Source organism: Talpa occidentalis, unplaced genomic scaffold (assembly GCF_014898055.3).
Source record: "Talpa occidentalis isolate TD23 unplaced genomic scaffold, MPIMG_talOcc4v2.1 talOcc4.9, whole genome shotgun sequence".
Lineage (NCBI taxonomy): Eukaryota > Metazoa > Chordata > Mammalia > Eulipotyphla > Talpidae > Talpa > Talpa occidentalis.
Window position 1 is genome coordinate 94,298,246 of NW_023605305.1, and position 27,308 is coordinate 94,325,553.

General features: G+C 34.7%; 1 protein-coding gene across 7 annotated transcripts in view; it reads left to right on the top strand.

The window, feature by feature from the left end:
- BRDT (bromodomain testis associated) overlaps window positions 1-24,045 on the top strand; it is a 44,212-nt gene extending 20,167 nt beyond the window's left edge. For 5 of the 7 annotated variants that reach the window (XM_037499384.2, XM_037499383.2, XM_037499388.2 and 2 more), the window contains 11 exons: window positions 701-889; window positions 1,491-1,663; window positions 2,031-2,323; window positions 2,409-2,522; window positions 2,604-2,750; window positions 10,041-10,102; window positions 12,604-12,775; window positions 19,569-19,669; window positions 20,297-20,502; window positions 21,687-21,861; window positions 23,191-24,045. In XM_037499384.2, the coding sequence (XP_037355281.1) occupies window positions 701-889; window positions 1,491-1,663; window positions 2,031-2,323; window positions 2,409-2,522; window positions 2,604-2,750; window positions 10,041-10,102; window positions 12,604-12,775; window positions 19,569-19,669; window positions 20,297-20,502; window positions 21,687-21,861; window positions 23,191-23,259 (1,701 nt within the window). In that variant the 3' untranslated portion in view covers window positions 23,260-24,045. The remainder of the gene's footprint in view (window positions 1-700; window positions 890-1,490; window positions 1,664-2,030; window positions 2,324-2,408; window positions 2,523-2,603; window positions 2,751-10,040; window positions 10,103-12,603; window positions 12,776-19,568; window positions 19,670-20,296; window positions 20,503-21,686; window positions 21,862-23,190) is intronic. The other 2 variants (XR_005122923.2, XM_037499389.2) reach the window with 2 other exon arrangements.
- Window positions 24,046-27,308: the final 3,263 nt, after the last annotated feature.

The window sequence follows — 27,308 nt, forward strand, 5'->3', positions numbered from 1 at the left end:
ATTATACTCTTAAAACTGTGGGGACAGGGGAAGTTATTTGTTGAGGTGTAGCATCCTTTAGTAACAAATCTTTTTTTAAAGCTTCCCTGCATATAGAGAATCCTGGGGGGCGATATTAGTGAAAAGAGAAGAATCAGTAAAAAAGATATGGTTGACCAGAACCCATGTTCCAGTAAAGAAAGACTCAAGAGCTTTTGAGGTTAAGCCGTAGGAAGATTAAGTAGTGATACACCAACCAACCACAGAGCAGGGGATACTTGAAAAAACATCTCCTATATAACTTGAGAGTTCTGTCTTACAGGAAAAGGGAGAAAAATTGCTAAGGTAAAGCATGAGTCTTATTATTTTTAATTCTGGTAAATCTTTTTCCCTAATTTTATAGAGACATATGACATAATATAAAATTATATAAGTTTGAGGTAGGTAACATAATAGTTTGATAAAGGAATATATTGTGAAAAGAATTACCAAAAGAAAATAATGGAATTCTCATCAAAATATCAATATAATAATGAAGGTACTTTTTCTCTTCTCTGTTCCCCCCTACACCCACCCCCAACATTGAGCAACTGGTAGGGAGGAGGAGGGGAAAAAAAAAAAAAAAAGAAAGAAATGAGAAATGTACTTTTTTATTAAAAGATGTTATTGCTGCATTAAATCAGAAATGTAAAAAACCATTACTGCTAATTTTCTATTATAGGATGTTTTTGAAATGCATTTTGCAAAGATCCCAGATGAGCCTGTTGAAAGTATGCCTGTATGTTGCATCAAAACAGATAGCACCAAAACTTTAGATAGAGAAAGCAGTAGTGAAGCTTCCTCTGAAGACAATTCTTCTGGTGATTCTGAAGATGAACGCGTTCAGCGTCTTTCAAAACTTCAAGAGCAGGTAGTTAATTGTATTAACAACAAGTTTTTATATTCGTTTGAGAAGCGACTGCTGATCTATTATAAAATTTTTCTCTACATTAAAAACTTAAATATTTTAGATGACTAAGTATTTGTGGCCTTATTTACTTACTGGCACAGTTCTAATGTTTAAATCTTTTCCTACTCAAAAATCTTTGTATCTTAAATTTCTCATATATTCCTAACCACAGTGAGTTGATTCTAACTGAAATGACTTATATGACATAATGTGAGATATTTATGGATGAGATCTTTATTTGACATTTGTTGCCTTTTGTGATAAAATGTTAATCTGCTCTGAACTCAAGCCTGAACAATCAATGATTTAAACACTTAAGGGGACCTGGAAATGTTAATTATTCTTGATCTGATTTAACATAGATATTCTTTGAGCATGTGATAGCGTTTGCAATTTAATTTATGCCCTTCATTGAATTTCTGAATTAGAATGAGAACCTGAAAGAAAGGTAATATTAAATAAATTTCATCAAGGGTTCTCTTGGCTTTGGAATGCCTTCATTTTTTCAAGTGTCTTTGATTATTTAGAACTATGAGTATTTAAAGAATACTTCCTTTTTCAGCTTAAAGCTGTTCATCAACAGCTGCAGGTTCTGTCCCAAGTACCTTTCCGTAAGCTAAAGAAAAAAAATGAGAAGTCTAAAAGGGAAAAGAAAAAAGAAAAGGTTAATAACAGAGATGAAAATCCAAGGAAAAAGTTTAAGCAAATGAAGTTAAAGGAAAAGCCTAAGAGCAAGTAAGTATCTTTCATGATGCTTTATATAAAAATATTTTGGTTTTTTTAAAAAAGATTTATTTATTTATGCATACAAGAACATGGGTGTGGGCCAGAGGTGGGGGGAGAGGGTGAGAAGATTCACCAGAGGCAGAGTGGGGAACAGAACAGGCAGACCAATTGAAATACACTGCTGAGGGGAGTAGTGGCAAGACAGGACAGGTATGCTATGCCTTGTGGGTAGCTCCCTGCTGCAGTGGCTGCAGAAAGCATCATAGTGCTGCATCTTAGCCCCTTGTGCCACCAGGGAAGCCCCTAAAAATGTTATTATCTGCAATAAATTTGACTAATTGTAATGTTTATTTTCATTGTAATTAATTTATTATAGGCAGCCAAAGAAGAGAAAACAACAGGTCATTGCTTTGAAATCTGAAGATAATGAAGATAGTGCTAAACCTATGAACTATGATGAGAAAAGGCAGTTAAGTTTGGATATAAACAAACTCCCTGGAGATAAACTTGGGCGAGTTGTTCACATAATACAATCACGAGAACCTTCTTTGAGAAATTCTAATCCTGACGAAATAGAGATAGACTTTGAAACCCTGAAAGCGTCAACACTAAGAGAACTTGAAAAATATGTGGCTGCATGTCTAAGAAGAAGACCACTAAAACCTCATGGCATGTATTTCTGTACATTAGTAGAAATCAGTCTGGTATTTATGTTGGTTGAGTTGTACTCACTCCTTTTTCCTTAATCATACAGCAAAGAAAGTAGTGAAATCCAAAGAAGAGCTGAATTTGCTGAAAAAACAGGAGTTGGAAAAGCGGTTAATGGATGTCAATAATCAGTTAAATTCTAGAAAACGTCAAACAAAATGCAAGTGGCAGGTTTTTTTTTGTTGTTCCTGTGACTGTTTAATTCTATTGTTACTTTAATGTGTTTTTCCCTGTTTTATAGGTGAGAAAACTCAACCACCCAAGCCCACGGCCATGGGAAGTGGTTCCCGACTGAGTGAGACTAGCAGCAGCAGCAGCAGCAGCAGCTCAGACTCTGAAAGTAGTAGCAGCGATTCAAGTTCTTCTGACAGCAGTGATTCCGAATCAGGTTAGCTGTCCCCTTAAGTGTGCTTCTGTTTGTGGGAGAATTATTTTCTTGTAATATTGAGACTTACATCTTGAAGTATGTGTTAGTTTCCCAGAATCTGCGGTTTGGATGCCATACATTCTTTAATTGCATGTTGATAATATTACTATTTTTCTTAAGAGATGCTATGTAAAATGAAATTTCATATTATACATATGTGACTTGCAGGCTTGTAATGTTGAAAATAAGTTTACTAAAGGTGGGATAGTCTCTTAATATATAATACCAGATCTTAATATCAGAATATATCAAATAGTGAAATGACGATCTTCACTTCTTTTTATGAAATAAAAGATTATTTGAGGACACCTTTCACTTTGCTCTCCATGTTATAGCAGATCACTCTAATGTTGAAAGTGTTTCCTGTTGTGGCAATATATTCTGAAAACGAATAATCATTTTGAATTAAGAAGCCAGTCATTCGAGAAACTGTAAAGTAGCGTTTCCCCCCACTTCTGTGGTTTCTTCACAGTAGAATATTATCTTCCTTTCATAGAAAAATGTGCTTAAAATTCAGATTCTCAGTAATGCTAAAATACCATATTGACTTGCGGAGTGTACCACAGCTTTGTCAAGCATAACTCATTCATTTTCCTTTGTGCTCTTTGATTGATAGTTTTATAGTTGACCAGTTATCACTGCCTCAAGGAACTGACTTGGCAGTGGCATTTCATCATTGTTTACCAAAAGGCAAAATCAGAATATTGGGTCCTTTTGTGCCTAAATTTTGCTTTATTTTTAATGGGATGTTTCTTATTTGTCATGAATTTCAATTATCTTTTTTAAGAGAAATTCCCACATAGAATGTTGTCACAGCAGGAATTCTTACCATTTGTAAGAATATCCCTCTTTCACTTGTAGTAAGGGTCTTTTAGCTTGCAGTACTTCTCACTGTGAGTTCTGTTTAGTTTGTATGCATGTGGTTCTGATTGCTGCCTTTTGTTTTTACATTTCTTAGGTATTTAGTGGTAAACATTTCTGTTAGAATAAAAAGAGTTTTTGCTTTTGTTGGAATTTGTCATACTAGACATTTTTTTAATTTAGGGCTTTGATTATACATTATTTCCTTATATTTGACTAAACATAATACAATACTGGAAAAACTCAAGTTGCATTTAGTATTTTAAGTTGTATTTAGCATTTGTAATTTCATCTAATAAAGCATTTATGGCCTAATAAGTTAGAGCATTTTGTCTTTTATTTGTAGGATAAAACTCTTAATTATAATGTTAATTTGAATTATCTAATTATTGATTGACTACTGATCAATAAATGCCTTGAGTACTAGAAGAAAATTAGCACTGAAGCATAGGATAGTTTAATAAGTAAATTAAATTTCATCTGAGCTATCAGTTTCTGAAAGAATCCTCCAAACGTTTCTTGAAGGAAAGAATGTTTGTCACCCACTATGTGTCCTTAAAATGTGTAGCAGAATAACTGCCTCAGGATTCTAATTATAAAGCACTATGGAATTTTTATTTCATAACTGACATTTTTGTTTAATGTCATATTTTTCAAGTAATCGGCTGTTTTAAAAAACATTATTGTTAAAAGTAGCAATTTTTTAAATTTCAGCCTACAGTATGGATAATGTGTAAATTTGTAGCACTATAATAAGTTTGTCTTCTAACATGAGTTATCCTTTATCTTTGAAATTTTAATACTTTTATAAATATTCAAGCTATGTTCCTCATTGGAAAAACACTATAATATGTGCTATAAATTGCAAGTGGAATGCCTGATTTTATAAGGAAAAGACAGTTGTATTTTTGATTAAATTAGTAGATGATGCAATATCATCTCTTGTCTTAAACATTAACTTCAGTTGTTCACATTAAAATACTTCAAGACTCAATTTCTAGTGTGTAAACTAAGAATTCTTTTTACTTTACTGAGAACAATAAAAGAAGAATTTTAAACTGAAAAAAATGTTTAAATCAGATCATGTCAATAGCAGCCTCTACTGAAAGATTAAGTGAAGCATCTACCATTCTTAATTATTCACATGACTTTCTCAAGGAGCAGATGACAAATCCCAAATCTAAATTTTTAGGGTAGGAAAAAATTAGGCTATTTACTGAGAAAATGAAATGTGAAAATTAGATACATTAGCAAAAACTTTATTAGTAAAAATTAACTGAAAATATAAATAAGATTTTTTAGCTTTCAAATTTATCAAGATTTGTCCAGAACTGAAACTTACAGTAATGGTTTGATTCCCAGAACTCTAGTTAAGAAGGGGTTGATTATTCAAGATAATACCTGTGATTATAATTTCATTTCTTCAAATACTTAATAGAGGAAATTTTTTTTGAAGCTTCTGTGAAAAATGCTTTTCTGATAGGATATGGAGCTTTAGTAAATTTTTCTTAATCTGTTTTTTAATACCTGTCTCCCTAAATTTTATAGCAACGTAGCTATATACAGTTTTCTTAACCAAGTCTTAGTCTTTTGTAATTTTTGTTATAAGGAACAGAGCTCTAAGTTAACTTCACTAAATTCATTAATATTAACTCCTAGGTTTTTACAATTATCCTGTACTGTGAGTTGATCTCTTTTTACTGAAATATCATTTTGTTTAAATGTGCCCAAATGTTTTAAGAGTAAATTTATGAAAAACATTTAAGTATTATAAATGGTGTTAGAGCTGTGTATTCCACATTACTTAAAATTATTTTCTATGTATTACCAAACCTTATTTTATGTGCTTTTGAAAAACATGGACTTAATTCTGATTTGTTCAATAGAATTAAGTGGGAAAGCAGTGATTTCCAAGGAAAGTTTCATTTAAAAAGTCTTTATTATTTCAAACAAGATATAAATCAATGCTAAGATAGAATTGTAGTAAAGCTCCAAAGCTTTGAAAAATAAAAATGAGGAATCTGATTTTATCATTTATCTTCCTGGATGATATCAGCATATGTAAATTGTCAATTGAAGATAAATTGAGAGTGTTTATTAAACATTGTTATAAATATAAAATCTTTCTAAACTTTTTTTATTACCACCAAGATATTATTAAATATCAGGTAAATAAGGCTTAACAATGAAATGAATTCCCAGTAGATACACCCTTTGTTAGCTAGGCTGTGCCCTTACATACACAAGTTGCAAGCTGTTGAGAGTTTTTCTATAGTACAAGTAATAGGGGAAGAATAGGATTAGCTTTAATCCTGTGACTAATAATATGACTGAGAAATAAATTAAGCAGCTCACCTGTAGAAGTGCTTTTGAATGAAACCTCCAGGAATTATCTTAATGTAAGCACATATTCTTGATTAGTATGGGATAGACTATTTTGCAGCAATGTTTATCATTTCAGCTGTTAAGCAATTACACACAAAGAAGTTCAGTGGTTATGGTTCAGAAGTTAGCTGGTTAAGACACAGTGGATTTGTCCCTTCATCTGTTGCACCTTTTGGTTTCATAGGCACCTTTGGTTTTCATAGCCTTTGGTTTCATAGGCTTTAGTGTAATGTTCAGAGAGTGACATTTATTACATTCTTTAACAATTGCTCTCTCTTTATTTAACTTTCTTAGTTATGGGTAACTTTAAAGTAGGAATAAAATAACAATTTTCCTTTTGGTGCTAAAACCCAGGTTTTCTGTAGAAGTGACAGGATGTGATTTTTTTTCATGCAAGGTTAAACAGACAAAATTGGTTCAAGTATAGATTTTGTTTTACGATATCAGTGGAAGGTGGTTTAGTAAAGGTAGGAAGTATTGTTTTGGAGTAATGACAGTTTTGGAGTAATCTTAGTCATTCAAACCAGAAAGATGATTGAGTATCTATCATTATAAGTTTCTGAAACTTTTATTAGTTTCTCATCAATTAACATGTTTTCAAAGCAAATGAAGGATAAATTCAAGGATTCAAGCTTGATTAAATACTCATATATATTAAAATCTGTGCTTGAAACTTGAGTCTTAGAAATAGTGATGAATTTTGTCATGTGCATTTAAAATTTTTCTTTTCAAATAAATAAAAAGGTTATCTGGGTACTATTTCTCCTCCTTGGCACTACATTAGAATCACCGCTAAAAACTTTTAAAAAAGTGTACATCTGAATGGGGCGAGGTATGAATAGTGTTCAGAGTATCCCAGGTGATTCTATTGTGCTGCCCTCTTTGAAAACCGTCTAAGTTTTTTTGTTTTGTTTTTCCCCCTACTTTCTAATGAGGTTTAAATAAACTAGGTAAAAGAATGAGAAATTTATAATTGGTTTGTTCTTCTATTTTAAAATCAGTATAAACACTTCAAAGAAAACTGCCAAAACATTTTTTAAATGGACCAAACTTTTTTACATCAATAGCAAATTGCTTGATTTTTGTCTATAGAATAAGGCTTTGGTGATAAACTAGCATTACCTAATTAATGGCTTAGGTAGTAAAACTTTTTTTTTAAGATTTATTTATTTGTGGGCCTCCCCGGTGGCACAGCGGGTTGAGCACAGTTCTGTGAAGTTCCAGCCAGGGAGATTCCCTACATGGCGCAGCAGACCTCTCCTGTCGCGCCTGCTTCTCCCCTCTGCAGTGCTTTCAGTCCATCTGCCTGTCCTGCTCCCCACTCTGTCTCTGGTGAATCCTCTCACCCTCCTGTACCTCTGGCCTGTTTATTTATAAATAAATAAATTTATTTATTTATTTATAAATAAAAAATAAATCTTTAAAAAGAAAGACTTATTTGTGCATACAAGGACTGGGGTACAGGTCAGAGGTGCAGGGGGTGAGAGGATTCACCAGAGACAGATTGGGGAGCAGAACAGGTAGATCTACTGAAATACACAGCTGAGGGGAGCAGCAGGCAAGACAGGAGAGGTCTGCTTTACCATGTGAGTTAGCTCCCTGGCCGGGGATTGAACTCATGCTGCAATGGCTGGGGAAAGCTTAATAGCACTGACTTTAACCCCTGGGTCACCTAGGAGGCCCAAGTAGTAAAAATTCTTTCCTTTAAAATAAGGTAGCAAAATCAGGCAGTGATTTCTAATCATTTTTCTATGCATTGTCTTGTATAATGGAAGTGTGATTTATTTTTCTAACTTAAAAAACTTTAGTAAGTTTTCTTGCTTGATGTGGTGTTATGTTTTGGTTTTGCATTGTGAATTATCTTTCTATTTGGCTTATAGAGTTTTGAAGTTCATATTGGCTTGCTGATAACATTTGGTATCTCTGGAGCAATTTATCCCAGTGATTTGACAGGTGATAGATATTAAACAAACTCTTCAATCAAATATATGATTCTAGCACTCTCTCTATGATTAATTTTTTTGCCAGTTCAGAATCAAAACTTGTAATCAGTTTTACATTGAGGTTTTTTGGGAGATGTTAAAAGAGAACATATTAAGGAAGGTACATAATATGTTTTTGTTTAGTACTTTATGTATATTACCCAGTTTTATCCACATAAGGTAGGTATGCTATAACCACAGTTTCCTGGAGAAATTAGTTGCCTCTATGTATATGTTTACTCTAGAGCTCAATTTAGCTAATGTTGTTAGGGAGCCGGTAAGGTTTCTTCACTAATTGAGATATTATATTAAGCTTCATAGTAAAAAGGCCAAGATGTCATAAGTAAACAGAAATATGCAGTTTTACTTTACTATGTTCCTGGAAAGTGAGCTATGTAAGACTAGAATGAGAAGCAAAATACTAAGTCATAGGTTGTCATTAGTCATCTAGCTGTACAGTCTATGAGACTTCTATAAGACATAGTATATAGGTGATTTGGTTCTTTCCTTATATTAGAATTCATTGATGTCTTTTGTTAATATCTTCAAATTTTGAGGTGCTAATTTTTATAATTCTGAGTTTGTTTTATATGTCAGGAAACAAAGATTATACCCTTGAATATTTTAGCAGAATACTTACATAGTATGTCATATTTTTATTATACGTAAGAGTTTATGTTGTAGAATAATATAGTTTAGGTGCATATTTGAGTAATTGATAAATATATAAATGTGCATATATTTTATGATCATTTTAATGAAGTCTGTTTTTTGTTCAGAGCTAAAAATCATAACTTTCCCCTAAATGTGAAAGCTTCCTGAATCTATGTTCTCAATTTTTTTAGTTTCTCTTCTTCCCTTACTTTTCCACCTAATGCTTGACACTTAAAATAATATTTAGTGGAGTGACATTAAGATGGTTCGTGTCATTTTAAATACTTGAATTCTTTAAATTAAAGCACGTCATTGAGTGGCATTTAGCAATTTTAACAATGTCCAGCATCAAACATCTTAGGAGAGGAAAGAACAGTAACACATCCAATGGAAACTGATGGCATTTCAGGAGGCAGAAGGTAATTATTAAAATTAGAATATTTTAAGTTTGAATAAGATTTGGTGTTGACCAGCCTTGGTGCACTAGAACCTGAAGCAAATAGTGCTTACATGGCTCATGAAAACTGGCCAGAATGGGTCAGAGATGGGTCAAGGCATTAATTACCAATTTGGTGCTTTGCTGCACTGACTAGTCTTGTGATTTGGAGGCTAGTACCAGAATCAATTATAAGATAAAGAAAAAGGAACCGAATTATCCCCCTCACAGAGAGGGCTCACTTTCTATCTACTTATACTTCCATTGTCAACTATAAAGGCATTTCTAAAAGAAAAGAGGCACTATAAACCTATTTGTTACTGTATAGTTGAGGCTGCCAAATAGTTTGAAGTAATTAGAATATTAATTAGATGGGTTCTTTATTATTATTGCTTAGCAAGCAAAGCAGATGTTATCACAAAATCAAATTGCTTCACTTTTAATAAGACTATCTATTCAGACAAATAACTACCCTTCTCTTATAGTAACTTCTTAATTGTTTTAAGCCGCTGATGGCTGTATTTATCGCTACTTGATAGAAGATGATTGTAGTATAGTTGGTACTGCATGTTTAACTTGTTATCGCTGTTGTAACTTGTTCTTTTTTAAACTATCACTTATCCAAGTTCTTTACTGTGAAGTAACACACTGTTCTTTTTTTGCCTATATAATCCAAATTGAAATTCATGGGTGGATATTTATTCCTTTATGTGGAAAAGAAAATATCCCATTTCAAAGCAAGTGTCCCTTTAAGTTTTGACTGATTCAAAGAGGGCATAACCTGGTAACTAGAAGGATTTCTTAATTGAAGAGGTTGGTAGTAAAGGCATTTTCTTTAAATCACCATTTTCTAATATAAAAAATTTTGTGACTTTAGATGGTAATTTTTTTTAGCTGGCAAATTCTGAAATACTTATTTATATACATTTGCAGACGTGTTTCCTAAATTTACTGGCGTAAAACAGAATGATTGTCCTTCTAAAGAGAATGTAAAGGTAAATTATTTCATCATTTTACCTTAGAATCTTTAAATTTTGAAAATTTTAATTAGTATAGTAACTTTCTTTAAAATTATTTTTTCTTTATTTACATGAAAAAAGTTTTCACTCTTATTTTGTCAATTAAATGTTTAAAGATTTTTTTCCTGAAGAAACTAGGATAGAGAAACTGTTTGGCTGCCTTTTTCTTACAAGATATAGCTGTTTTCTTAGTCAGGAGTAGCTAGAACAAATTAAAGATATTTCCGCTTAGCCCTACTGTCTAACTAACGGGGGACAATATTAGTATTCCCATGTGCATGCAGTAAGGTATGCATGATAAGGTGGAATTTTTTTTAAAAAGTTAATAGGGAAATGACAGCATTTCTAAAGATAAAGCTTATAGTCACCAACTATTAATTTTAGTACATTAATATTGAATAAGTAATTGACCTGCTTGGAGAATAGCAGTAATTTTATTTTATCTTTTACCAATTTAGTTATCATCCCCATATAAAACACTTTATCTACCCCAAACATAGAACTACAATAATTTAATTTAACACTATCTAACTTGGTTAGGGAATACAACATAGATAACACTGTCTTGAAGGAGCTCTAAGTTTGGAGAAGAAATATAATCATTAGGTTGAGAAATTATATGATTAGTGTTGTAATAATTTATTGAGAAAATGAAAAAGAAATATACACTGCCTAAAGGAAAGGGAATGCTTAAAATGGGTCTGAAATTTACAGAAAAATGGAAGAAATGATTAGTATATTACCTAATATACTAATATAGGGTCTTTTTTTTTTTTTAAGATTATTTATTTATGCAAGCACTGGGTACAGTCAGAAGTGCGGGAGGGTGAGAGGACTCACCAGAGCCAGAGCGGGGCACAGAACAGGCAGACTGACGAAATACACTTCTGAGGGGAGCAGCGGGCATAGCAGGAGAGGTCTGCATGCTATGTGGGACCCTCCCTGGTGGCCAGTGATCGAACCGGCACTGCAGAGGCTGTGGGCAGCTTCGCAGCCCAGCACTCAACCGCTGCGCCACCGGGGAGGCCCTATTCATTCATTTTTATCTACTCATTCACTTCAATGCCTTTATTAAATAGAGGAGAAAGACTGTCTTATTCATCTCTGTACTGTCTGCTACTCAAAGCTTAAGTGATATAGTACCTGGAGTTGGTACTATAACTTAACTTGTTACTGAAGAGATAAAAGGTTTTATGCAAGTTACTTTTATTATTTCTAAGACCTGTTGTAAACTCTAAATGGAGATAACCCATAGGATAATTGTAAAAGTTAAAGAAGACAATATAAAGGGCATAGGGGCCTCCCTGGTGGCACAGGCGGTTGAGCACAGCACTGTGAAGCTGTCTGCAGCCTCTGTGGTACGGGTTTGATTCCAGCCTGCTGGTGAGAATCCCACAGGCGAGCAGACCTCTCCTGTCTCACCCGCTGCTCCCCTCAGCAGTGTATTTCATCAGTCTGCCTGTTCTGTTCCCCGCTCTGTCTCTGGTGAATCCTCACCCTCCCGCGCATCTGGCCTGTACCCCGGTTCTTATAAATAAATATTTATTTATTTATTTATTTTTAAAGATTTATTTATTGATTGATTGATACAAGCACTGGGTACAGTCAGAAGCGTGGGAGGGTGAGAGAATTCACCAGAGCCAGAGCGGGGAGCAGAGCAGGCAGAAGGACCGAAGTACACTGCTGAGGGGAGCAGCGGGCGGCAGGAGAGGTCTGCGCGCCATGTGGGACCCTCCTCCGGTGGCTGGGGAGCAGCCGGGGATCGAACTGGTGCCGCAAAGGCTGAGGGCAGCTTCGCAACCCAGCACTCAACCACTGCGCCACCGGGGAGGCCCTAAATAAATCTTTAAAAATAAAAAATATAAAGGGCTTAGTCTGGTGCCTTGCACATAGTAGTCATTAAATTAGATTTGCAATATTTAAATTAGCTGTTTTACCTCCTAGTTAACTCGAAACAGAATCAAAATTTGATGGTAGCCTTGTTGATCAAGAATCATGTGATTGTTAACCTCTCCTCCCAATGTCTGTAATTCAACTAGGAGAAAAGGGGTAAAGAAAAGTGGGTTAGTCTCTAAATTTAGTATAAAACTTAGTCTTTATTTCAGTAACTCACAGGAAGCTATTTTAAATAGCACTGCTATAATAACTGAAACTTCTTCAGTCTATGTCTACTACTCTTAATATAACTTTGGCCAAGTTATTTAACTTTTTCAACCTTAGTTTTCTCATCTGTAAGGTAGTGATAATTATAACTTTGTATAACTTAAATAATGTATTTGAAAGACAATATAAAATTATATTCTTCTCTCTTGTTTCTGTTTTCTTAGTTATATTTCTTAAGTGGTTAAAATGCTGAAATATTAATGTATATAAATACGTTGATTTTAATGACACATAGCTGAAATTTATGTTATAATGCAGTGTTACTTCAATTAACAAAAATCTCTGAAAGATAATATTATTTGACTTTGTTTTAGCAGATACAACCTTCTGTGCAAGAGACAAGCTCTGTGAAAACTACCCTTATGTGTCAGACTACACACTTATGTGGAGAACCACCAAATCACCTCCAGTTAGCATTTAATCAAGAATCTGAACATTTACAGAATGTGAAAAACATACCACCTTTACAAATTCTGCCCACCTCAGGTAAGAAATAAACAAGTAAATTATTATAATCAAGGACCTGACTTCTCAATTTATATATGAAAATTCTATGACCATCTTAAAAAGTTGCATGTTTGGGAGACTGGAAATTATAACTAGTAAATTCTAGCTTAGAAATAATCACACATTGGGCTTCCCTGGTGGCGCAAGGGGTTAAGATGCAACCTACGAAGATATCCGCAGCCACTGCAGCAAAGTTCCATCCCTGGCTGGCCAGGGAGCTTCCCACATGGTGCAGAAGACCTTTCCTGACTCACCGCTGCTCCCCTCAGCAGTATATTTCAGTCATTCTGCCTGTTTTGTCTCTGTTGTTAATCCTCGTACCCCCTGCACCTCTGACCTGTACCCCAGTTCTTGTATACATAAATAAATAAATCTTAAAAAAAGAAAGAATCACACATTGTTAGAACTTATTTGCTTTATACCCAAAGGTACTCATATTTGAATTAGAGGAAATATGCACAACTATTTCTATGTAGATTATATACATTGGCATGTGGACCTTATATAAAAAGCCCTGTCATTGGCTAAATTTTTATATGTTAGATTCATTTGACTATAAATACCATTTAGTCTTGTCTTATATGAAGGTATTGTCTGTCTCAAAACTGGGGATGTATGGCACAGGATTCTTACCTAATTCTGATGAGCTCAGCTACTGAGCTCCTTGAAATACTAATATTCAGAACTAGACTAGAGGCAAGTGTAAATATTCCCTAACCATGTCTCCTTCCCTTTAGGCTGTTTTTTGGTTTCCACTTGTCCTTCCAAGGCCAGGAATTTCTCCAAGGCAGCAGAAATTTCTTAGCTGTGTTACTGGTAGTACAGATTAGGAGAAACAGACATTCTGATCTTCCTTTGTTGCTTCCAATGAAAGCACCCTACTATTCAGTGTTTGCATATCCCATTTGTATTAAACTTGACTTATAGTTCTTTATTGTGAAGAAGGAAGTGGAGATCAAAAGAAAAAATATCTAAAGCTACACTGGAAAGCAACTAGGAAGAAAAAACAAAAATTCAAAGTATAAAATATTTATATGCATCCTTTTCTAGAAAAATATTTTCTAGATACTTGGAGAATAACATGGGATAATGTAGAAGTTCTAGGCAATGAGTTGTCTTGAATACCAGTGCTACATTTGAGTCTTTTATACATAAGTATCTTCAAACAAGAGCATAATGCTCTTGTTTTATACTAGAAAAAGTTGACTGTTTACTACATAGAGCATGGATTAAGATGAAGATACTCTGATGTAGTTGGGATCAAATAAGGAAACTTAGTGCTATAGCCTAGAAAAGAAATTATGAGGACCAAAACAAAAGCAGTAAGTATAGAAAAGATGTAGATAAATTAGAAAGATATTTTTATGGCAGAATTGATAGATTGTGTTAGAATGAATGTCTTTTACTCTAAGGTATCATACAATAGTTGGATTGAGAATAAAAGGCAGTACTTATTTGAGACATGTTTGGAACAACAAAGGAATATTTTCTGAATATCTAATTGAAAATATATAACTAGAAATAGGTTTCTAACAGGGTATAACAAGATCTTTAATTTTGGAATTATCAATATGTACAATCTACTTAAAACCAGTAGAATGAATGAAAACACCCAGAAAAATGTGTAGAGTAGGAAGGAAAAGGTCAAGGACAAAATTCTAGGAAACAAGTTCCCTAGTAAAAGTAGGACAAATTAATAAGCTAAAAAAAAGAGGTGTCGAAGAAGGAAAAAGGATATACTTGAGGTCCAGGAAGATAGGTGTATTAGAAACAAATCACCAAGGATATCACATACCACAGAGCACTAAAGTAGAATGAAGAGAAAGGTTTAAGTTGGCAGTGTGAAAGCTTTTTGCTTTTGCAAAGGTTTTTGAATTTTCCTTGTCAATGGAACATAAGTTGGATGGTTTTAAATTGAGAATGGTAAAATCTGAATGTAAACCATTCTTTTAAGAACTTTGCTGGAGAGAATGGAAAGATAACTATAGCTTTAGCAGGAATTAAGCCTGTGTTTTTTGGATGGGAAGAGGTGTTGTTTTGAATCAGATATTTGAACATGCTTGAAAGTTGACCTGGAAGAACTAGGGAATGTTTGCAGTTTTCATTACCATACTTCATAGAAGAATAAGTAAGGGTATCCTGAAAATGGAATAAAGGCAGTAGAGAGAATGTAGTTGTGATGGAGTTTTGTTTTTTATTTTGTTTTGTTTTGTTTTAAAAACACTATGAAAAACCAGGCTTGAAATACTTAAGTCTTTAGTCAGGACTAATTTACTGTATTATTTCAATTTCTATTTATGTGTTGCTTATGAGGAACTACATTGAGTAAAGGTAAAGTTTGTATGATGCTAAAGTAGTTATTCTGCATTTACCAAATTTTTCTGAACCAGAGTGGTTTGCACTTGCCAACTGTAGGTGGCACTATACCTAAGAGAAACTGTGTATAAACTCGAAAAGATACATAGAATTTTACTCTTAGTGGAGAATAATCTCAATGGAGATCATTTTTTTTTTTTCCAAATGTTTAAACAATGAAAATTTTTTTAAATTTCTCTGAAGTTTTGTTACTGAAAGAAATAATTTGACAAAATTTTAAAGTATGCCGCGGACCAGCATAAGATTTAAGAAGCTGAATTTCTAGGTACTGTCAGTTTCTTCAAAAAACCCCTGCCATCACCTGCCACATGAACAGGAAGATGTCTAATTTTTTTTTCATTAAATTAAGTTCAAGTTTTTAGTCACACAAGATTTTTTTTTAAGTACTTTTTTTTTTTTAAGATTATTTATTTATTTATACAGGCACTGGGTACAGTCAGAAGCGCGGGAGGGTGAGAGAATTCACCAGAGCCAGAGCGGGGAGCAGAGCAGGCAGAAGGACTGAAGTACACTGCTGAGGGGAGCAGCGGGCGGCAGGAGAGGTCTGCGCGCCATGTGGGACCCTCCTCCGGTGACCGGGGAGCAGCAGGGGACAGCCTCGCAACCCAGCGCTCAACCGCTGCGCCACCTGGGAGGCCCTAGTCACACAAGATTCTTAACGTTAACTTATCCTTTTATAAAATTTTTAACTCAATTATATTAAGAACTTAAAAAAAATGCTGTAGTATCAATGTGAATTCACATGTCAAATGAGAATGCAAATCAAGGAGTTTGCTACCTTGGAGAAACAGAGAGCTGGCATAGAAGTAAAAATAATGTGCCCTAAAAGAAGCAAAAATGAAATTCAAGGAGCTAATGAAGACAGAATTATCTGATCTTTTTGGCAAGTTATATTTTATAAAATAAGTATTTGAGCTAGATATTAGGGAGGAAAGTATGAGACATCTAGGGAATACAGGGAGATAGATTTGAAAGATAGACCAGGTTCAGAGCATACAGAACCTTGATGTCTGGAGACCTGGGGCATAATGATAATGGTTTAGTCAGTTGGGAGCCAGTGAAATCTACAAAAGGAGGAATCTATGCTTGGTTTTAATCAACAGGGATGTAAAGTGTTTGCTCAGGTGATACTGACTGAATATTGAGCCAGGTTGACAGACCTGGATGATAGCTGAAGAATAGAATTCTGAGGAAAGGGGCCCCACTGGTGGCAGGGTGTTAAAGTCTCAGCCTAATAAGCTATTGCGACCCATTGCAGCATGAGTTCAATCCCCGGCCAGGGAGCTACCCACATGGTGCAGCAGACCTCTCCTGTCTTGCCCACCACTCCCCTCAGCAGTGCATTTCAGTCAATCTGCCTGTTCTGTTCCCCATTCTGTCTCTGGTGAATCCTCTTACCCCCCACCCCACAACTCTGGCCTACACCCCAGTTCTTGTATGCATAAATAAAATAAAAATAAATCTTAAAGAAAAGTCTGAGGAAAGATGAATTTTGAAGTGTCATGGCGTCATCCATATAAAAATGTTTTTCAGAGATTTGGATTCTTGACATATTTCTCAGACATACACTGTGCTCTTGACACCCCATCTCTTTGAAATTCCTAATGGATATTTCTTTAGCTGCCTACTTTTAAATGTTTGTAATAATCTGAGTTACACCCTTAAGCCTATTTTTGCTTTATTCCAGGGCTTTCCAGCCATTTTCCAAAGTATAGCTCATTAAGCTAATGATCAGCTGTCATGGCAGTAGACTTGGAGCAACTTTCCTATTTAGCAGCCATACTATGCCTTGGGTGGTAATCTGCTCATTCTTCCTGGGGCAGTATCTTAATATCTTGGTGTCTGACTTCTAACCTCATTTTTGCAGCCCCCAGGACCCAAGCATGTTTATACAGCTCTACTGAATATCTTTCATACACATCACACAGTCATGTCAAAACACAGCACATTATTACTGAATGTCTCTTTTTTCATCTCCACGAGACTTCTAATGAAGTCTTGATAATAGCACTGCCACTGTTATGTGGTATAAGGAAACCAAGACATCGAGGCTAACAAAAAGCAGGTTTATTATACTGGTACTGACTCAGTGGATCTACATCCAAAGGTTGAGCACCCCTTCAAGTTATGAAGTCCAAGAAATAATGTAGCAAGTTGCTTATCACAGGACCTCTGGCTGTCCTGCTCAGGTGCCTTGTTTCACCACCTTGCTTCACTACCTCTTTCCAACTAAGAGTAAGAAAACTGAGAATCATCTAGAATTTACTTTTCTTGACATTTTTACTCTTTGTGCTTCTCAAATAATTTAGCCCCAGTCAGAAAAAGATTTAGTTCTGTACTTAAAGCTTCCCCCCCCTTTTTTTATTCATATATATTAGTGGCAAAAGGACACTTGTTTGTTGAAATGAGAAAAACCTAGATACATTGAGCCCACTAGGGACGTACATCAATAATTTTAAATCTGTTCTTTCATTCTTGCATCCTTTAGCAGTGCTTTGTCTCACCCTCCTTAGTATTCCTATATTCTTCCAGCCTCAGCTTCAACTAGTGTGATTTAGCCAAGAATTAGTGTATCAAGGGGTTCGATGGGTGATAGAAGTTGAATTGTAAGTTCCTACTGTATAAGTGGCAGGATTGGGCCTCCCTGGTGGCACAGGAGGTTAAGTCACAGCACTATGAAGCTATCCGGAGCCACTGCAGCATGAGTTCAATCCCAGCCAGCGAGCTACCCACACGGTGCAGCAGACCTCTTGTGTCTCGCCTTCTGCTCCCCTCAGCAGTGTATTTCAGTCAATCTGTCTGTTCCCCACTCTATCTCTAGTGAGTATCTCACCTCTCGCACCTCTGGATTGTACCCCAGTTCTTGTATGCATAAATAAAATCTTCTAAAAAAAGTGGCAAGATTTTGTGACCTTGAGTCAGTCAACAAAAATACCCACATAGTTTTCATTTGCCCCCTTTGTCCTTTTGCCACTTATATACACACTATACCTAGAGAGAATTGAAATCGAAATGACTCAGTCAGGTTTCATGCATCAGGATAGATTTGGTGACAAATGACAGAAAACTAAGCTCAAATTGGCTTAAACAATAGGAATTTTATTAGCATACATAATCAGTAGCCCAAAGGTAGGTCAGCTATTTTAGGCATAGTTTGACAAATGCCTAAGCTCTCTTTAAAATAGTTCTTTACCCATAATTAATTTTGTAATTAATAAGAAAGCTTAGCAATTAACAGGATTGCATAGATTATTCTCTTACCTCCCGCACCTCAGTCAACCAACTTACTGAACCCATCTTTTCGCTACTATCATAGGTGTCTAGTATCTTAGTTCTTTCCATTTTTGGTGTGTTTTCATTCATAGTTTGACTACTAATCAGCATCTTTCCCTAGGTACCCTACACTGGCTGAAATCTCTTTCTTAAATGATTCTCTGGTATAGGGGTAGAATTACTGTTGATTGGTTTGGTCTAATCAAGAGTCATATATGGAGCTGAGGTCAGTCTAGACAGTGGAGAACTGTTACATACTTTGGTAGGTAAGCCACAGTGACTGTTATATTTTGTGCTACCTAATGGGGGTGTAAGGAAAATAAGCAGGCTATTTTTTGCCTTACAAACAACAGATAGCTCATAATCTTGAAATGTTAAGTTTTCCACCTTTCCAACATCCAGCAAACAACAGGTGGACTGTGCATGCACAACAGTGTATCAGCTATGTAACTATGGGTCCATAATAGTGTTAAAGGGACAGGAGTGGCCACCCTGGTGGCACAGAGGTTAAAGCAGCACTCTCAAGATATGACTAGCCACTGCAGCGCTAGTTCAATCCCTGGCCACTGCAGCACTAGTTCGATCCCTGGCCAGCCAGGGAGCCGTCCCACATGGCTCAGCAGACCCCTTCTATCTCGCCTGCTGCTCCCCTCAACAGTGTTTTCCACTAGATCTGCCTGTTCTGCTCCCCACACTGTCTTTGATGATTCCTCTCACACCCCCCCACCCTTCTGGCCTACACCCCAGTTCTTGTGTGCATAAATAAATAAATCTTGTACAAAAAATAATAAGGGGAACTAGGAGGCTTAGTTGCTGCCTGTCTCCCTGTGTATATGTTTCAGCATTAAAGGCATGTCAGACACCTCTGAGACTCCAAGGTTCTTCTTCCTTTTGCCCATTGCTTGGCCTGGGATGATTGTGGGGGTGGGGGGTGTCAAGTATAAAATGTCTATTTTACTGTGTAACAGTTCCCCAACTAAGAATACACCAAAGCTCAGAAACATCACAAATAGGTAGTTACATATTGTATAGTTTCTAACCTAGAGGGACTGGGGGAAAAGTCAAATTGTGAACAGGCAAAATGAAATCTTGATAATGCTATTATAAAAATGTGTGCATCTAGGTGATTCTGGACAACATTTGAATAACCAAACTGTGACACAATCATCTGGTAACAATGATACAATGGTGTTAGAATCTGAATGTCAAGCTCCTGTGCAGAAGGTAAGAGTAATGTTATTTTTTTCTCACAAATACTGAAGGGATTTAATTAAAATTGAACATAGATATGGCATACAGGTATTTTAAGATGTATTTTCATTGGGCACCACTGAACTACACTGTGGTTTATGTCTTGTAAGAACAGTGGTCATGGCCAGTTATTTTTTTCTTTATACCAAAGAAAGGAAGGGCATAGTTATCGCTGAGGTTTCTCAGCAAATACTGTGCCATTCTTACGGCATCATTTTATTTTGCCTCATTAATCATTTGTATATTTTCTGTAGAGGAAATAGGATCCCTCTAAGACAAAAATCTTGATTACAATTACTGCTTTAATTATATTCCTTGTATTCCTTGAAGATTATCATACCTTTATAATATATATTAAATTGCAATAATTGATGAATATGCTAGTTCAGCTTGGTCTTAAATGTATAATTGAGTTTATATTGTGTTATATTTTCATATTTTTTCTGACTTTAATACTCTTTAAAATAAGTTTAGTAAAAGTTAGCCTTTGGAATTTTTAATTTGATAAATTATTGTCGATTACTGTGTCAAAAATACTGTTTTTCCTCTCAAATTTTGTTGTCTTCTATAGATATAGACTGAATCAATTTTTTGTTTTAGGATATAAAGATCAAGAATGCAGAATCCTGGAAAAGCTTAGGCAGGCCAGTGAAAACACCAGGTGTACTGAAATCCTCAGATGAGCTCTTCAACCAGTTTAGAAAGGCAGCAATAGAGAAGGAAGTAAAAGCTAGAACGCAAGAACTAAGACGTAAACAACTGGAACAGAATACAAAGGAACCAAAAGTATTTCAAGAAAATCAGAGGTCTGTAATTTATAAGATTAAAGAAGGCTGGCATATTGGAAGATACAGACATGTATTTTAAATATATCAAATTTCTTTTTTGTTAAGTGCTTATGATTTAGTTGTCTAGTAGAACAGAGCATATTATTATTATAAAAAAATTTCCATTGATGTATTTTATTAATAAGTAGTAGCATCAGCTTTGAAGAAGATAGAAATAATTAAGTGATTAAGCTATTAAAGGCACTAATATTAAGAGACACTAATAGAACAATACCGATAGAAGATTATTTCAGGTTTGAGATTTGCAATGACAATACCTCATGGTGATGCTTAACATTAACTATAATGTAATGAAAGAGAAACTTTACGGCCTCTATAGCACGAGTTCAATCCCTGGCTGATCATGGAGCTACCCATATGGCGCAGCAGACCTCTCCTGCCTTGCCCGCTGCTCCGCTCAGCAGTGTATTTCAGTCAGTCTGCCTGTTCTGCTCCCCACTCTGTCTCTGGTGAATCCTCTCACCCTCCTGCACCTCTGACCTGTACCCCAGTTCTTGTATGCATAAATAATCTTTTTTAAAAAGAGAGAGAATCTTTACTTAGACATTTAAAAATAATTTTCTTTGCATTTGCTGCCCAAGAAACAGTGGAGAGATGGTGATTGATAAGTTTTCAAATATTTATATTTGGGCAAGTTAACTATAGCAAATTTAAAAACAAGGGAGGGGGGAAAAGGGAGATGGGTTTAAATAAAAAGAAACTTTCTAAATAATATATGTGGATACCAAAAAAAAAGGATAAATCTAGCTTTTTTTGAAGTTTAGGGTGACTGAGTGTTCGTTATTATCGTTAAATAATAATACCCAAAAGTGAAAAAAAGATACTGACATTACTAAATTATAAAAACATGATTATTTTCTAGAAATGTCTTAATGTTGTTGGCATTCCATATGTAAAAGGATTGTGATACACCTTGGTTAGTTTTCTAAAACTTTCATTTTGTTAATGTAGGTAGAAGGTTATACTGTTAATGTAGGTTGTAATGAAGGTTATCCTATGTAAAAATTTACATCAGAAATAGTCATTATATATGAAAAAGGAAGTTATCTAGAACATTTCTTTGTCATTTAACAGATTATCTTGGTAATTCAAACTTTTAAAGAACCTGAGAAACCTAATCTGAGCAATTCTATTTTTTTAAGGGACCGTGGCTTCACTTTAGAATCATTTTCTAATAAAATGCAAAATAAGTGCCTTGGAGAAGTGCAAAAAGAGCAGCAGCAGTCATTGGAAGCTCAGGATAAATGCAAACTCTGGCTTCTCAAAGACCGTAATTTAGCAAGGGAAAAAGAGCAAGAGCGGAGGAGGAGAGAAGCAGTAAGTGATTTTTTTCTTTACTATATCTAACAAAGGAAAGATTTAAACAGTAACTTTTGCATACTGAAAGGTGTATTCAGGTGGTTTTTCAGTGACAATGGAATTACCTCTTTAATGAGGATAAGGTTCTGAAAATCAGAATCTAAAATAAAAATTTCATAATCACAAGATACAATCTTAAGATAGTAACAGTATGAACCCTAGAGCTACTAGACTACATGGGTTCAAATCCTGGTTCTCCCATTTTGGTCCTGAGGAATTTATTTGACTGACCTTGTGCCTCAAGTTTCCTTATCCCTAAAGTGGGATAATATAACCTACTTGTTATTGTGGGGGCATCCCTGGTGGTGCATGGGTTAAAGTCTCAAGCTATTGCCAGCGACTGCAGCATGAGATCTCTCCTGTCTCACCTATTCTGCTCCTCACTCTCTCTGGTGAATCCTCTCACCCCACTCACCCCCCACCCCCACCCCCTATACCTCTGACCTACACTCCAGTTCTATGTAAAAGAAAAAAAAAAGTGTTAAAAAAAAAATGAAAATTACAATAACAGAGTTCGAAGAGTTCATTAACCTCATACCAATTCCCTTGACAATGTTTTTGATCTTAAATATGAATGATTTAAGTACATATTAGGACCCACTAAGAAAGGAACATCTATGGTATCAGTTGTCGACAGCATCAGTAATTAAATCATGATATCTAAGATTAATTATTATAGAGAATAACCAGTTCTGTATCAATAATTATTCCCAAGCACATGTTAAGATGGAGGAGAATCTAAAATAACCTTTTTAAGAAATTAAATTTTTATTATAATTTTCTTTATTGAGGTAAAAGTGGTTTACAACACTGTGTATGATTTAGGGGAACAGGTTCACACCTCCTCAGATACCTGTGACCACGCCACACCCACCAAAGCACCCATAATCTTTTACCACAGGCCATTGGGTCCCGTTACCCCTTTATTCCCACTCCCACCCTCCTTCCCACTTCAGGTAAAATTTGTTTTCTTGGTCTTAATTTTCTTGGTTCTTTAGTTTATTTTTGATGGGGTTATTTTAACATTTAATAGACAACAGTTTTCTCTCTTGGAGAAAGGATAAATTTAGTGTTCTTGTAGGCTTTAATTTTTTTATCACACAAACAGTATTTTAACAAAACGTCAGGTAGTATTTGAACAAAGATGAAAATCATATACAGATACCCATTATGTTAAATAAATTGTATTAATTTTATATGATCTGTCCAAGTACTGTGTAATTGTTTTAATATATAATTAAGGCATTTTCTTAAATAACATTTAAATTTTCCCTTTTTTTTCTACAGATGGCTGGTACCATTGATATGACTCTTCAAAGTGACATTATGACAATGTTTGAAAACAACTTTGATTAAAATTCAGTTTTTTAATTAGCCATCAGATTAAAGTAAATGATAAAAGATTAAAATGCATATGGTAAAATGATTGCTTTCATACACCAAGATATCTTACATTGTATTTTGACTGCTCTAAAATTATTAAACAATTTTCACTTGCATTTTTTAATAGCTATATGTTCTTTTTTTTTTTTTTAGGACATAATTTACAGGAAATTTTACAATTTTGGATCCCTAGAAATTGAAAAAATTCCCAGATAATGTCATTCATTCTACAAATAACTGACTGCTGTATACTACAAACCCTTGTCTAAGCAATGTAAAGCCCCAAAAAGTAGTTCTTGTTTAAAAATGAATATATAGAAGTGTGTCATACATAGTTCCTGTTGCGTTTTAACTTTTAAAGCAAATATTTGTCTGCCTCCAAAATATTTAGTACCTCTAACAAGCAACACTTGATTTGAGTGTCAGTTTACATAAGATTTTCTGCTAGTTCTATGTTGAAATTTAAAGAAGATATTATGTATGGTTTGGAAGATGTTAAATTTGAGGCAAAATAATAAATGTTAATTATGTATGTAAGTTTCTGTCGGAACTTATGATAATTTTAAGTATTCATATATGATAGCAATTAATGTTTAAATTTTTACTTAAGTACTTTTTTTATTTAAATCTGTAAAATATTTTTGTTTAGTACTTCTCAAGTTGCAATTATGTATAATGTGTCAGCTTCTTGTATTTAAAAATTTTCAGCTCTGAAAGTGTAATACAATTGACACTACTATGAAAGCATCTAAAGTAAAAACCCAGTGTTTATATATTATAGTTTTCTGGACTTTATTTATTTTTATAATCAATATAATTTTTAAAATATCTTTAAACAATGTTTATTTTCATATGTTTTCAAAGATACATCAGAGATACATAATAATAGTATATGATGGTATTATAGGTATTTTCTAGATTCTCTTTAGACTTTTCAGTATTGTTTGGTTCTTTTTAGTGTTGATTATGTAATACTTTTAAGATCTATGGGAAATCTCCATTTTGAAGAAAGAGAATAAAAATAGCAAATAAGAATTAGTGTCAAATACACATATTAAATCTTTCAACAATTGCCTTTAAAGAACTAAAACTGATCTTTTGCACCAAAAAACCCCCACAAAAGTGCAGTATTATTAATATAGCCTCTTACATCAAGAATGATGACTTGTTTGAGTTTTCCTATAAACATTTGGAATAGCCCTTATAGAGAACTATGTTATAGTTACCAGTGTTTAGTTTAACCATCTTAACACCATAACCATTTTTCAGTCTGTAAGGGACCTGGAACATTATAGATACACAACAAATTTTTGGAGGGTTGGTTTAGCAGAGAAAATACTGGTTTATAAATATTATTTTCCTAAATTATACAATTTTTTAGTAAAAAATTGTTGGGCTTCTCAACTTCTTTCATGGAGTTTACTTCTGTTAACTTCATACATGAAATAGTACTTATAATTTATTTGCTTTCAACTTAATACCTGGTTTTGTGAAAACACCTTTCCTGTCCTTATCTCTTATTTAGCTCTGACTTCTAAAACTTTCTCATTGTGTTTTCTGGGATTAATGATCAGTAATCAACAATATCCCTTTTATTATCAACCATTTTGTTTGTTTCTTTTTGTTCTTGCACTGTTCTGGAGATGTGGTCTCTGGACCAACTGCATCAGCATCACCTGGGGGGTTTTAGAAATGCAAATTCTTAGACTTCAGACTTATTAAATCAGAAGCTCTGGATGTGGGGTTCAGCAATCTAATTTGGTGTGATTCCAAAAACACTAAAGTTTTGAGAACCACTGCTCAAACTGAATTCTGACTTTCTCACACAGGCTGTCATTTAATGCCTGTGTGTTTCATTAGTATTTTTCTTAACTTTTGGTTTATCATGATCAGACTGTATGTCTCCCATATCATTTACTATCCCTGCTTCACTTCTTGTTCCCCAGAGATTTTAATCTCTCTCTTACTGTCACTCTCCAATTGACACCTCCTGATCCTTTGACATCTCTGCTAAAGGTAATAGCTAATGAGCCTCAGCCAATCCTTTGTCATTACCAACAACTAACATGTCAGGTTCAAGTGCCCTAGTCTCTTACTACTTCCTCCTGGCTTTTCCTATTTGATTTAATATTAGCTCTTGACCCCCACAATCATCAGACATCCACAAGACCTACTAATCTTAGTGCCTTTTCACAAGTATGTCTACCCTTCATGATCTCAATTCTCTATCTAAAATTTGTAGTGGACTGTAGTTATAATTACTCCCTCACCTACCACTTTCAACTCTACTTCTCCTTTCTTTGCTATATTTACCTAGCAAATATGTCTGCCTATTCCACAACCATGAAACTAATTATGGTTGGAGAAAGACAATAATGTCAGTCAGTCTCAACTTCCAACTTTTTAAACATAAACTCAAATACCCTTACGTGGACTTCTAGTGAGTCCTGGACCTGGGACACAATGGTGAGGGAAATTAGTCATGGGGGACTGTCATGTCCCGCATGCAGTAAATCTTTATTGTCTGAGTGCTCATTATATACGATTTTAATTGCAGCAGGTGTAACATCAAAGCATACCATATAATGACAACACATATGAATGATTAGTCTACTTTCTTATTATTATCTATTTACTTCAGTCATTAGGGTACCAGGTGGTTAGTTCTCACGCACATACTCTTATCGCCCCCTAGCTGGAGCTTGGGAAGTTCGCTCATTATTTTTGTTATTTTAGGACCTTGGAGATGTAGAGGCCTGACTCCATGCAGGTCACTTTCCGGGCACTCAACACCAGGTCCCGTCTCTCAGAGGTTTTCCTCCGAGACGCATGTGTTTTCACATGCCTTGGGGACTCAGGTCAAGGCCCTTTTGCTCACTTTGCGAAGTCTCTCCCAACACCCTTATTGCTGTGCAGAAATCTTAACTAGTTGTTTCCATAGCCCATTCACTCTGGTGTTCTAGGCAGCAAATTATATCTGCATCCTGCTGAGAGTGCCAATCAATACCACCTCCTAGTCATTACTCTATGCTACCTATTTCAGAAGAAAGCTGAGGATTTCTACAATGATATAGGAGCATCATTGTTCATAAGCTGTGTTCTCCTTCTGTTATTAAGGAGATGTCCATGCTCTCACTTAAGGTGAGTAACAATTTTTTTTTATCTACACAAAGAAATCACTTCAGCATTTCTGGTTTCTACCAGCAATGATCTCACTTCTAGAGTTAACAACATATAGATTTGGATTTTCATAGTTACCAGCATATAGATTTGGATTTTCTGGAGGATGAAACTGGGTTTTTAAGTTGGCTACTCAACTCCTTTGCCCATTAAAAAAAAAATTCTTTATAGAAATTCAAAAATTAAGATGTAATTCACCTTTCAAAATGCCATTCAAGTGGTTTTTAGTATAATCACTCTGGGAATTCTTAACATCTTTTTATAACTTCTGGATATTAACATATTGTGTTTCAATTGGTTTCCCTATGTAATGTTACCTATCAATTGTAGAATTGTTGAAAACAGTTTGCTAATCCAAAAATCAGGTAACAAGTTATTTATACATGAATATTATATATAGTTATGAATTTTGTGATATTTTATCATTTTTAAATCACAAAGTTTTTAGAGATAATTTGAAGATAGAGGTCAGAAATCATAAGAAAAAGTTTCTCCTCCCAAGAGATCAAACCTTGTATATTTTTCCTTTTTTTTTCATATTTTTCCAAATATGGAAATGTAGACTGAGGGGCTTGTTTTTATAACAAATATGATCATTTTTACATGTTATTCAGCAACTTATTTTTCCTTAAATATTTTACGCATTCAAACACAGGGGTGCAGGCCAGAGGTGCTAGGGGAAGAGGATGTGAGAGGATTCACCAGAGGCAGAGTGGGGAGCAGAACAGGCAGATATACTGAAATACACTGCTGAAGGCTGCAGCAGGCAAGTCAGGAGAGGTCTGCTGTGCCATGTGGGTAGCTCCCTGACCAGGTTTAGAACTCAGGCTGCAGTGGCTGCT